At 56.2% G+C, this 12,273-nt stretch overlaps 1 protein-coding gene across 6 annotated transcripts in view; it reads right to left on the reverse strand.

Moving 5' to 3' along the window:
- ZNF423 (zinc finger protein 423) overlaps positions 1–12,273 on the reverse strand; it is a 346,122-nt gene that overhangs the window by 137,849 nt on the left and 196,000 nt on the right. For all 6 annotated transcript variants that reach the window (XM_025268619.3, XM_025268623.3, XM_025268625.3 and 3 more), the window contains one exon: positions 8,478–11,692. In XM_025268619.3, the coding sequence (XP_025124404.2) occupies positions 8,478–11,692 (3,215 nt within the window). The remainder of the gene's footprint in view (positions 1–8,477; positions 11,693–12,273) is intronic.

Here is a 12,273-nt window from a genome sequence, read left to right on the forward strand (position 1 = left end):
GAAGCAGAAGATATTAAGAAGAGATGGCAAGAATACACAGAAGAACTGTACAAAAAAGATCTTCACGACCCAGATAATCACGATGGTGTGATCACTCACCTAGAGCCAGACATCCTGGAATGTGAAGTCAAGTGGGCCTTAGAAAGCATCACTACGAACAAAGCTAGTGGAGGTGATGGAATTCCAGTGGAGCTCTTTCAAATCCTGAAAGATGACGCTGTGAGTGCTGCACTCAATATGCCAGCAAATTTGGAAAACTCAGCAGTGGCCACAGGACTGGAAAACGTCAGTTTTCATTCCAATCCCAAAGAAAGGCAATGCCAAAGAATGCTCAAACTACCGCACAATTGCACTCATCTCACACACTAGTAAAGTAATGCTCAAAATTTTCCAAGCCAGGCTTCAGCAATACGTGAACTGTGAACTTCCTGATGTTCAAGCTGGTTTTAGAAAAGGCAGAGGAACCAGAGATCAAATTGCCAACATCCGCTGGATCATGGAAAAAGCAAGAGAGTTCCAGAAAAACATCTATTTCTGCTTTATTGACTATGCCAAAGCCTTTGACTGTGTGGATCACAATAAACTGTGGAAAATTCTGAAAGAGATGGAAATACCAGAGCACCTGACCTGCCTCTTGAGAAATCTGTATTCAGGTCAGGAAGCAACAGTTAGAACTGGACATGAAACAACAGACTGGTTCCAAATAGGAAAAGGAGTACATCAAGGCTGTAAATTATCACCCTGCTTATTTAACTTATATGCAGAGTACATCATGAGAAACGCTGGGCTGGAAGAAGCACAAGCTGGAATCAAGATTGCCGGGAGAAATATCAATAACCTCAGATATGCAGATGACACCACCCTTATGGCAGAAAGTGAAGAGGAACTCAAAAGCCTCTTGATGAAAGTGAAAGTGGAGAGTGAAAAAGTTGGCTTAAAGCTCAACATTCAGAAAACAAAGATCATGGCATCGGGTCCCATCACTTCATGGGAAATAGATGGGGAAACAGTGGAAACAGTGTCAGACTTTATTTTTTTGGGCTCCAAAATCACTACAGATGGTGACTGCAGCCATGAAATTAAAAGTCGCTTACTCCTTGGAAGGAAAGTTATGACCAACCTCGATAGCATATTAAAAAGCAGAGACATTACTTTGCCAACAAAGGTCCGTCTAGTCAAGGCTATGGTTTTTCCTGTAGTCATGTATGGATGTGAAAGTTGGACTGTGAAGAAGGCTGAGCACTGAAGAATTGATGCTTTTGAACTGTGGTGTTGGAGAAGACTCTTGAGAGTCCTTTGGACTGCAAGGAGATCCAACCAGTCCATTCTGAAGGAGATCAGCCCTGGGATTTCTTTGGAGGGAATGATGCTGAAGCTGAAACTCCAGTACTTTGGCCACCTCATGCAAAGAGTTGACTCATTGGAAAGGACTCTGATGCTGGGAGGGATTGGGGGCAGGAGGAGAAGGGGATGACAGAGGATGAGATGGCTGGATGGCATCACTGACTCGATGGACGTGAGTCTGAATGAACTCCAGGAGTTGGTGATGGACAGGGAGGCCTGGCATGCTGCGATTCATGGGGTCAGGAAGAGTTGGACATGACTGAGCGACTGAACTGAACTGAACTGAACTGACATATACCCATACACCCATTCATTTATCTATCCATCCATCCATCTATCCATCAATCTACCCATTCTTTCACCTACGTATCCAATTTACCCATTTATCCATCTACACACACACACACACACGCATCCATGCATCCATCCATCTATGCATCCATGTCCCTTTGCATCTAATTATGTACCTGCCCTAAGAACCAAGTGGACAACCAGGGGAGACTGCTCCCATCAGTTCTGATACTCAAGGATGACTGAAGAATTCCTCACCTGCCCTAGACACATAAGGCCCCACGTCATCCTAGAGCTGGCTTCCACACACAGGGAGCTATGACCAAGTACTTTTGTGGGGAAGGGGCAGAAAAATGGAGAACATAAAAAGTTTCAAAGCTTCTTGAAGACTGGTTCCAAAAAGTGGAGCTCCGCAGTATGAAACCAGCCCACTGTGGACACAGATGGTGTTGTTCTTAACTGGGGGGAAGGGATGTGACTGTGGGTTTCTATGAAGGGAGAGGAATTCACAGCATCCAAGTTTTCTGAAGACCACTTTGTATCCTAGAATAATGGGGCCTCCCTTGACCTCTGGAAAAGAAGGCAAGACTGGATTTTTCATTTGAGCACTGAGGCCCATCCTTCAATGATAGGGTCAGGATGAACCACCAGGGGGCTCAGTTGTCTCAGCCCCACCTGAACTTGCCTGGTCTCACCTCTGGGACTTTGTCTATGCTGTTTCCTCCATCAGAATACCCTCTCCATCCTCAAGGTCTCTGTTCAAATGTCACCTCTTCTGAGGAGCCCTCTCTTCCCAACCCAGAGTGAGTTTAGGGTCTACCCAGGCCCCTGAGTTAGTGCTGAAACCACCTAGTTGAGCCCCAAAGAGTTTGCCGTGGCCAATTGATTTGTCTGCTTCCCACTGCACCATGAGAACCCAAGGGCCAGAATATGTTCTGTTCACCTGTGAGGTCCCAGCAAAGACCAAGCACTTTGTGAAGAATTTTTGAGCAGATGGGCAAAGTTGCAAAATAATATGTGCCAAGCCCTCTATTAGGGCAGAAGGGATAAAGAGAAGCCATCCCTCAGTAACTAGGGATCCTAGACCCCCACCACCCTGCACAGGGCCCCGCCCAGTGAGCATCTAATAAGCACTGAACTTACATCATGACTCTCAACTGCCGAGAGGCTGTTGAACAGATTTACAGAGAACCAACTGGAAGAGCTGGTGCTGGGAGCTTCAGGCTCTGAGCAGGGTCCCTGCTCAGGCTGCAGGACCCCCGCTGATGAGACCAGAGGGCCCTGCCCTAGGTGTTTCCGGAGAACTAGGCGTTCAGCATGTCCTTGGAGCAGCCATAGTGCTGGTCCCAGAAGCAGGCATTCAGCACAGACACACCCCGGGAAGATGGGTGAGTCTGGAGGTGGAGGGGACGGAACTTGGGAGTCAGTCTCACAATGGGCAGAGGAGATTTCAAGCCAGAAGAGACAGCAGGGACTGAGGACTTCTGAGGGGCACACCCCGCCACGGCTCAACTCCTGGTCTGTGCTCACAGAAAAGAAGGACCCCGAGTTTCTCCACCATCAGAATTATCCATGCCCTCACACACGTGTCCCCCACCACTCTGTCCAGCCCATGAAAGAGTCTTTGACGCTTAATGAATGATTGAATGAATGAATGAGTCAATGAACAAGTAAATGCAAGAATGAAGCACAGCGCAGGAAGCTCCATGCCAAAGAAGCCCAGAGGAGACTGCTGGACAAGGAACATGGTGCCCCGTCCTCCTGGCTAGAAGTTTCTGGAGGCCACAGCCATGGCTGGTCCAAAAATGCTGTTCCTCTTCAAGGAAGTGAGTGAAGTGGGTTCACTGGGCTTGAAAGATAAGTCACCAGGAGCCTGAGCAGGACAAGAGGGTACCCCAAAATGTCCCCCAACCATATGGCCACCGCTTGGTGTCAGGAAAAGGAATGGACCCTGCCTTGTGAAGAAGCAGACTCCTGGGGATGCCCAAGGGAGGGGTCACAGGAACTGCTGACCAAAGGGCCTGGGCGTTCACACAAACACACAGGCCCCTGCACACACACACACACACACGACCTGTATGCACAGGCATAGACACGCGTGTGAGGACATACACATATACTTGCAAGTATCCTACACACCTCATTCCAACTCACCACCAACACACAAGACCTTCATGGATACACCCACAGGTTACACACACCAACTCGCTCCCTGTGACACGGACACATAAGTGCAACACCCTCAGAGAAGTGGAAACATCGTCATGGACCCCAAGTTCGCACAGCGTCCCCAGTGACACACCGGCTTTCAGTTCTCTCCCTGGACCCTCACAGTCACACCCACCACTCCCAAATGTACCCACAGATGCAAAAGCAGCTCATGGCACAAGGGTGTACACCAGCCCTCACAGACACGCATGTAGACACATAGGTACACACACTCACATTCACAGGCATACACACACCTGTCCACAAAAGGGCTCACCAGCACCAACACCCAGTAAGGCTCACTGCATAGTCAGTTGTCCCCACAGATGGCCCTTCCGGCCAAGCACATGAGGTCAGGGATGCCCAGGGTCCATTATGCAGCTGGTGGGGCAATGCGGTCCTCTGGGCTGGAGAGAACCGATCAGGACTCTCCCTCCTGCTGCAACCCCAGCTGGCCCTCCGTCCTCACCTCAACACCTTCTCCTGGCCTGTCTCCCTTTCTCTATCCCTGAAAGACCCCATCTTCTCTGGAGCCTCAGCTCCCACCAGGAGATGTAAGCACAGAAAGCTAGAACTTGGCATTCAAAGCGCCTCCTCTCACTTAAGCCCGTTCCGCAGGGCCCAGCCCAGGAGAACCGGAGCTGAGCCCTGGGACCTTGGCCAGGGCTGCCTCCCCTCGCGTGGCCCCGAGCAACCTCAGAGGGGCCCAGGGCAGGAAGAGCACACACCCGGGGATGTGGAGACAGGAGAGGAGCAGGAAGGAGAGGGCAGAGACAGCCACTGCTGCTGAATTCCCTGATCATGACTGCAGCCCACGCTTACTGAGCACCTACTGTGTGCAGGCACTGTTTATTCTGAATACTCACAATGACTCTGCAAGCTCCCCTTCAGGGATGGAGAAAGCAGAATTTCAAGCGCTGATAAGCAGTGGCACGGGGATTCGACCCCATGCAGGCACCCTCCAGAGCCACTGTCTGGGCTGCCTTCCTAGCTCCATGCCCCAGACCACCCCAGACAGTCTTGATCGAAAGCTGTCACCTGGACAAGCCCCTGAACCCAGCTGTCTGATTGCCCTGCAGTAAGGTGTAGCAAGTGAGCACCCAGTCTAGCCCCCCACCCTGAACAGCATGAGGCACCGTGGCGATCTGGTGAGTTGATGAGGGCCGGGGTCTGCCCACAAGGGGCTAGAGCTGGGGCGATGTTGTTATTACCCATAAATAGAGGGGGAGGCGGAAACCTCAGTGCTTCATGATCCAGCCGACAGCAGCCTCAGCCCCACGGGAACCCAGTCCTCAGAGAGCCGGTTGCTATGGATACACGCCCGAGGGTCCCAGCCTGCCAGCCCCCAAGCCCCTGTGCAGCCCCCAGAGTCTGCTCTCACACGCGTGAGTCCTGGGGGAGAGAGGGGTGGGCGAGCAGACAGCTGGGCCCCTGCCCCCAGGCGTGCCCAGGCAGGGGGCAAGGCCCCAGAGGCTATGCCTCTGCTGGGGAGGTGCCCAGGCTTTGTCTAGCTCCTTTCTGCAAATGGCCCATCTGCCCAGGCCTCTGGACGTGAATGTCAGCTCCCTCCTCTCTCACAAGCCAGGGACAGGAACAGGAAGCCCGGCCAGGCTCCCTGTAAACAAGCCCCCTCAGGTTTGAAGTCCTGCACTGCCTCGCGCAGCTGCTCACCCCTGGGTATGTGGCTCCACCTTTCTAAGCCTGGGCCCCCTCTTTGCCAAAGCAAAGGTCACAGCAAAGGTCCAGGGTGTTTCCAGGAAAACAACATAAGAGTGGGTGCTCACCCAGTAGGGGCTTTACGAAGTGGTGCTAGATACCGGGCACAGAGCAGAGACTGGGAAGGAGGAGGCTACAATAGCCAAAGGCTTTGGGGGGGCTAGAGGCAGCCCCGTGACCAGCAGAGTGTGGGCAGGAATGGGGCGGGGAGCACCTGGAGCAGGACAAGCCCAGCCCTGCCACACTGTCCCGCCACCTGTGCAGTGGGCTGACCACCCCAAACCCCAACCTTGCAACCAGGATGGGCTCCAGAGGTGCTGGCTGGAGGCCTGTCAAGAGTTCAGGCTGGGGTGCCACACTCTTCCCAGGATCAACCCCCATCTCTGCCTCTTGAAATCGAGGGGCTCATAACAAACTACCTAACGGTTCCTTGCCTCCTTTTCCTCATGTGGAGAGTGAGTATTATAAGGAATAAATAGATAGAAAGTGCCTGGCACATCCTTATTCCTCAATCAGTGTGAGCTGTGATTATAAACGAGAAAATCATAAGTGATGGTTACTACGTGCCCAGCACGTCTTGACTCATTTAATCCCAGGGCAAAACATGAAGGTTAGCGCAGGAAACGGTCACAGTATTTGACACTGAGGAGGAATAGGCACCGGCTAGCCAGAGCAGCGGAGAAGGCGATGGCACCCCACTCTAGTACTCTTGCCTGGAAAATCCCATGGACGGAGGAGCCTGGTGGGCTGCAGTCCATGGGGTCGCTAAGAGTCGGACACGACTGAGCGACTTCACTTTCACTTTTCACTTTCACACATTGGAGAAGGAAATGGCAACCCACTCCAGTGTTCTTGCCTGGAGAATCCCAGGGACGGGGGAGCCTGGCGAGCTGCCATCTATGGGGTCACACAGAGTCGGACACGACCGAAGCGACTTAGCAGCAGCGGCCAGAGCAGATGCTGGTTAAGAAACAGAACAGCCCCCAGGTCCCTCCCAGGTGATGCTGGCTTTGGAGACAGACACCACTGAGACTACGATTACTACTCTACCACTGTACTGTTATTACCATCGCCCTCTGGCTTTACCCAGGTGGCGCTAGTGGTAAAGAACACTTCTGCCAGTGCAGGAGACAGAAGAGACCCGGGTTTGATCCCTGGGTCGGGAAGATTCCCCGGGGGAGGGTATGGCAACCCGCTCCAGTATTCTTGCCTGGAGAATCCCATAGACCAGAGGAGCCTGGTGGGCTACAGTCCATAGGATCACAAAGAGTCGTACACAACTGAGGCAACCTAGCATGCACTGGCTTACAGGTGAGACAGAGGCCCAAAGAGGTCAAATCACAGATGGGTAGGCAGGCCCTCTGCCTCCAGGGCTGAAACTCTTCCCAGTCCACCCACACTGGCCAGCCAGTAAGCTGAGGCTTGGGGGGACAGAGCTGGGCAGCTGTGAGTGCACTGTGCTCAGGACCCCTGAAGGGTGACCCCGTGGATCCTTACCTAGTGGCCTCGCTCAGTCAAAAGGCCTTGAGAAAGTGGTCCATCTCTGACTCTCCTTGGCTGCTAGGCACCCCAGAAATAATGGGTGCTCAGGACAAATTCAATCAATCAATCCACTCTGAAAGGAGCTCTCTGCTCCAGGCGGGCATTTGAGAGGCCTCAGGACCCAGGTGAAAGCATGGCTCTGTTCTCATTCCGACGTTTTTCTCTGCAGCTGGGTGACCTTGGTCAGACCCTGCAGCTCGCTGGGCAGGGAAGCTGGGCAGGAGACCCCTTAAGGGCCCCACTGCAGATTCTCCCTTCAGCCTCTCCAGCCCTCCTTCTCTCTCACTCTCTCCCCACTACTCCCACCCCCAGCAAAATCCCAGAGTCCCAGGCCCCCGTCTGATCCCACAGTGAACACCTTCGCAAACATCCCTGTCTTCCAGGGGCACCCGTGGCGGGCGGCCCTTTCCCAAAGCCCGCCTCCCTGCCAGTGGTGCCAGCAGTGGCCCTCGAGGGACAGATGCCCCTGAGATCGGCTTGGCACCTCCTCAGTCTGGAAACAGATAACACAGACTTGATGGGAGTCCCGGGCCTGCTCTGTCTGACACCAGGGGCCACACAGTCTCCAGCAGGTGCCCCATGGTCACCATTCCCAGGGCCCACATGGACCCTCTAGTAGCTCAGACTTCCCCTGCCTTGCTGAAACCCACTGGTTATAGGCGTGTGGCTCCTCTGGGTCTAGCAGCCCCAGTGCAGGGTCTGTTTCTGGCTCTGCTTGGCTGCCAGACATCCCCCAAATAAAAGGTACTCAGGACAAATGTGATCGATCAATCAGTAACTGGAAATGTTCCGAGGGCTTCCATGTACCAGCTCTAATGACAGTGTTGATAACAGTACCGGTTGATGATTACTGCTAGCATGACGGGGCCCTAAGTGCCAAGTTCCGAGTTCTTTATGTGTATGTTACCTTTACAAACTGTCAAAGGATTCCTAAATCTAAAGCCCAAACAACAGAGTGACTTGCCCAAGTAAGCACATAAGTCAGTCCACCCCCTGATCAATGACCGAGATGACCTGACCTCCAACATGGACAGAGAACTCACTGTATCAACCCTTCACCTGCACTATGCCACGGGTCCCTCACAACAATTCTATGACATTGAGACAATTATTATTCCCATTTTACAGAAGAGCACTTGGCAAATGAGACCCAGGGTGATTCATGCCATATCCCGCTGGAAGGGAGATGGCATGCACTGGGATCTGAACTCGGAGTTTACTGCGATCATCAGATGTGCTTAACCGCTGGGAGGAGAACCCTGCTTCTCGGGTCAGCGACTAGAACGGAAACGCAGAGCTCGGCAAGGGGCCTCTTGTGGGCATGCGCGGAGCCCCAGGGAGCGGGGGTGGGGCAGGCTGGGGCGGGCTGTACTTACCCGGGGCACTGGCGACGTCTGGGCGCCTTTCCGGGGCCCACTGGTCTCCGGGGTGAGGTCACGGTGGTCCACCTGCATGTGGCTCTCCAGGTCCTCCGCGCTCTCAAACTTGACGCTGCACTCGGGGCAGCGGAGGCCGGCGCAGGGCCGGTCTGCAGGCTCGGGCGGGGCCAGGCCGCCCACCTGTCCATTGGCGCTGCGGGCCATGCAGCCGGCGCAGAGGCCGTAGGGGAGCCCGTTGACGTCGAGCTTCACCAGGTCCTGCTTGCTGCGGAACTCTTTGAGGCACAGGGCACACTTGTAGAGCTTCTGCAGCCCCTGGCCGTTGGGGGAGGACGCGGCCGAGCTGCCCGCCAGCTTCTGCATGTGGAAGGTGCCGTGGATCTTGAGCTCGAGCGTGGAGGTGACCGTCTGCATGCAGACCACGCAGCGGAAGCCCGTGAGGGAGTTGCGCAGGTCGGGGTGCATCTGGCAGTGCTCGATGAACTCCTCCTCGCTCTGCAGGGGCATCTTGCAGATGCGGCAGGTGCCCGTGTCCAGGCTCTTGCTGTGGGTCACCTTGTGCTCGGTGAGCGTCAGCAGCGAGGGGAAACGCTCGCCGCAGATGGGGCACATGTAGTGCTTGGCGGGGCCCCGGTGGGTCTGCAGGTGCTCCCGGAGCCCATTCTCCGAGAAGAAAGTCCGCGAGCACACGTTGCACTTGTGGCTGCCCTTGATGAACTCGGCCTTCTTCCGCGAGCCGTCGTCCTCGCCCGGCCGGATGTTGTGGTCCCGCAGCCGGTGGTTCTGCAGCAGCACCTCCATGGTGTAGGCCGCCCCGCAGATGTCGCAGCCGTACATGGGCTCCGACGCGTCCACGTCATCCTCACTCGCCTCGTGGCTGTTGGGCGCCTCGGGGTTCTTCAGCAGCACGCCCGGCAGGTCGGCCGGCTCAGCCTTCTTGGCGGCGGCCGGGGGCACCCCGTTGGCCGTGCCGTTCTCGGCCGCCGCGTCGAACACGCAGTGCTTCTCCCGCAGGTGCTTCTCCAGCAGGATGATGGCGTGGAAGGCCTTGCTGCAGAACTTGCAGTTGTACTTCTTGCTGTGCGTGGTGATGTGGCACTGCAGCTCCACCTCGGTGCTGAAGGTCTCCCCGCAGAAGATGCACTTGTGGGCCCTGGCCGGGTTGCCCAGGTGGCTGTGCTTGACGTGCACCTGCAGGTCGGCCTCCTTGCGGAAGTCCCAGTTGCAGGCCGTGCATCGGAACATCTTCTTCTCGTTGCTGTGCTTCACCGCCAGATGCACCTGGATGGACACCTTGGAGTCGAAGACCTCCTGACACAGGGTGCAGTGGTAGAGCACGAAGGTGTGCATGTCCAGCAGGTGCTTCTGCAGGTCGTCCACCGAGGAGAACTGCTTGTCGCAGCTCTCGCACACGTAGTGGGTGGACGTGGTCATGTAGTGCACAGTCAGGTGCTGCAGCAGGGACTCCTGCGAGTCGAAGTCCTCCTTGCACTGGGGGCACGCCTGCTTCCGCAGCAGCAGCTCCAGGTGCAGCTTCAGGTGGGTCTGGAAGCTCTCGAAGTTGGAGAACTTGAGGTCGCACTGGTTGCACGGGTACTCGCCGTTGGAGATGGAGTTGGCGCTCGCCGAGAGCCGCTGCCGCTTTGGGGAAGACACCTCCACATCCGACGAGACCGGGCTCTGTTCCGCCTTGGACTTCTTACTGTGGGCCAGCGGGATGTTCTTGTGGTTCTCCTTGATGTGCTTGGTGAGCTTCAGGATGGAGCCGAAGATGGGCGAGTTGGTGCAGTAGGGGCAGGAGTAGACCTCCATGAAGGACTGCGTGGGCTGCACGACCGGGGACTCCAGCTTGGCGCTGCCCACGCTGCAGTGGGCCTGCTGGATGTGCTCCGTGAGGGAGGACTCGGTCAGGAAGCCCATGGAGCACTGGTTGCAGAAGAAGGCGTTGTTGCCGTCGGGCGGGTTGGCGTTGGGGCCGCAGTGGGAGACCCGGATGTGCTCCTGCAGGCTGTTGATGTCGGCAAACATCTCGGGGCAGTAGTTGCAGTGGAAGGCGGAGATGCTGCCGAACTGCATTACGGGGTACGCGTGGTTCTTATGCAGCTTGCGGACGTGCTCATTGAGGTTGTAGAGGGTGGGCATGGAGTCCAGGCAGATCTGACACGTGTGGCTCTGCTGCGGCTTATCCGCGTGGATGGTCTTCAGGTGGATCTCCAGCACGGCCAGGCTGTTGAAGTCCCGCTTGGAGCAGTAGGGGCAGCTGTACACCACCTTGGACCAGCCCTGCCCGTCATCCCGCATCTTCTTCTGGCCCCGCAGCGGCTTCAAGGTGGAGTCCGGGGTGGAGCCTCGCTCCACGGAGGCGCTGGAGTCCGGTGTGGCGCTGCTCATAGAGGCCACGCTGCCCAGCACGGGGTCGGGGCTGACGCTGTGGTTGCTGGAATCGGGCTGCCGGTGGCTGTCCAGGTGGCAGTAGACACCCTCCACGGAGGAGAACTGCTCGGGGCACATGGGGCACTTGTGTTTCTGGTTGGCGTGGGCTTGGTGGATGTGGGCGAGCAGCGCGTTCTCGTCGACAAAGACCTCGGGGCAGTGGATGCACTGCAGGTCGGCCTTCTCGGAGAGCTGGGGGTGGCGGGTGAGCACGTGCTTCTCCAGCTCCTCAGTCTGGCTGAACGTGTCCTCACAGTAGTCGCACATGAAGTCGTCCTTCTTGGCCTCCTTCTCCGACTTGGCCAGGTGCTCCTTGTTCTTCTTGTGGGCCTGCATGTGGCTCTGCAGCGAGCTGGTGGAGGAGAAGCCGCGCTTGCAGACCGTGCACTTGAAGGGCTTGCTGGAGCTGTGGGTCTTCAGGTGGATCTTGAGGTGGTCGCTGCGGGAGAAGGCCGCCTCGCACTCGTGACAGTGGTACTTCTTGTCGCCCGTGTGCAGCTTGATGTGCCGGTCGCGGCTCCTCTTGTGCTTGAAGAGGCGGCTGCAGTAGGTGCACTTGAACGGCAGCTTGTCGCTGTGGATCTGCTCGTGCCTCTTCAAGTAGCTCAGGCGGATGAAGGACTTGTCGCAGAACTGGCAAGGGTACGGCAGGCCCGTGCCCCCTTCCTCCTCACCCAGGCCCAGGTCACACCCATCTCCAATCATCTGCGTGGGTGACGCAACATCCTTGCTGGAGGGAGACGAGGCCACCCAGGAGAGTTGTGGGTCGTCGTCACCATCTGCGGGGGGTGGGGGGGTGGAAGGCAGAAAGGAGATTAGAGGCAATTCCCAGGGCCGCGAGAAACAAGGACGGAGCCAGCTTTTCGACAGCTCGCGGGCTGAGGCTGTGCAGCTGGCCAACTGCTACGGGGGAGTGGGAGGAGGGAGTCTGAGGGGGCGGGCAGGAAGCGTGTGGACATGTGGGCCTTCCAATCTGCCAAGGGGGTGGCAGAGGGGCGGCAGGGTTCGGAGGGGAGGTGCCTTTCCCCTCGGCAGCACCTGCCTGGGCCTCGCTGGATGTGGTACCCACCCCGCAACAGGAGCTGCGGTCTCAGCCACTTCCCTGATGGGGAGCGTGGGCAGGGGGCTGGGAAAAAAGTCACCAGACATGACCTCACAGACCATCAGGCCAAAAGGAGGTAAGTCCCATCACCTGATTCAGACATGGGGCTTGACAACCGCCTGCAGCCTGTAGCTTGGGTGGGAAACCCCACTGGGTGCGATGGGTGTGGGCAAAACTTTACAAGAAAGTAAAATGCATTTTTAGTGAATTCAGCCTTGCTACATTCCATGGGGAAGGGGGACTGATAGAGATGGGACT

This window comes from Bubalus bubalis, chromosome 18, assembly GCF_019923935.1.
Source record: "Bubalus bubalis isolate 160015118507 breed Murrah chromosome 18, NDDB_SH_1, whole genome shotgun sequence".
In the NCBI taxonomy this organism is placed as follows: domain Eukaryota; kingdom Metazoa; phylum Chordata; class Mammalia; order Artiodactyla; family Bovidae; genus Bubalus; species Bubalus bubalis.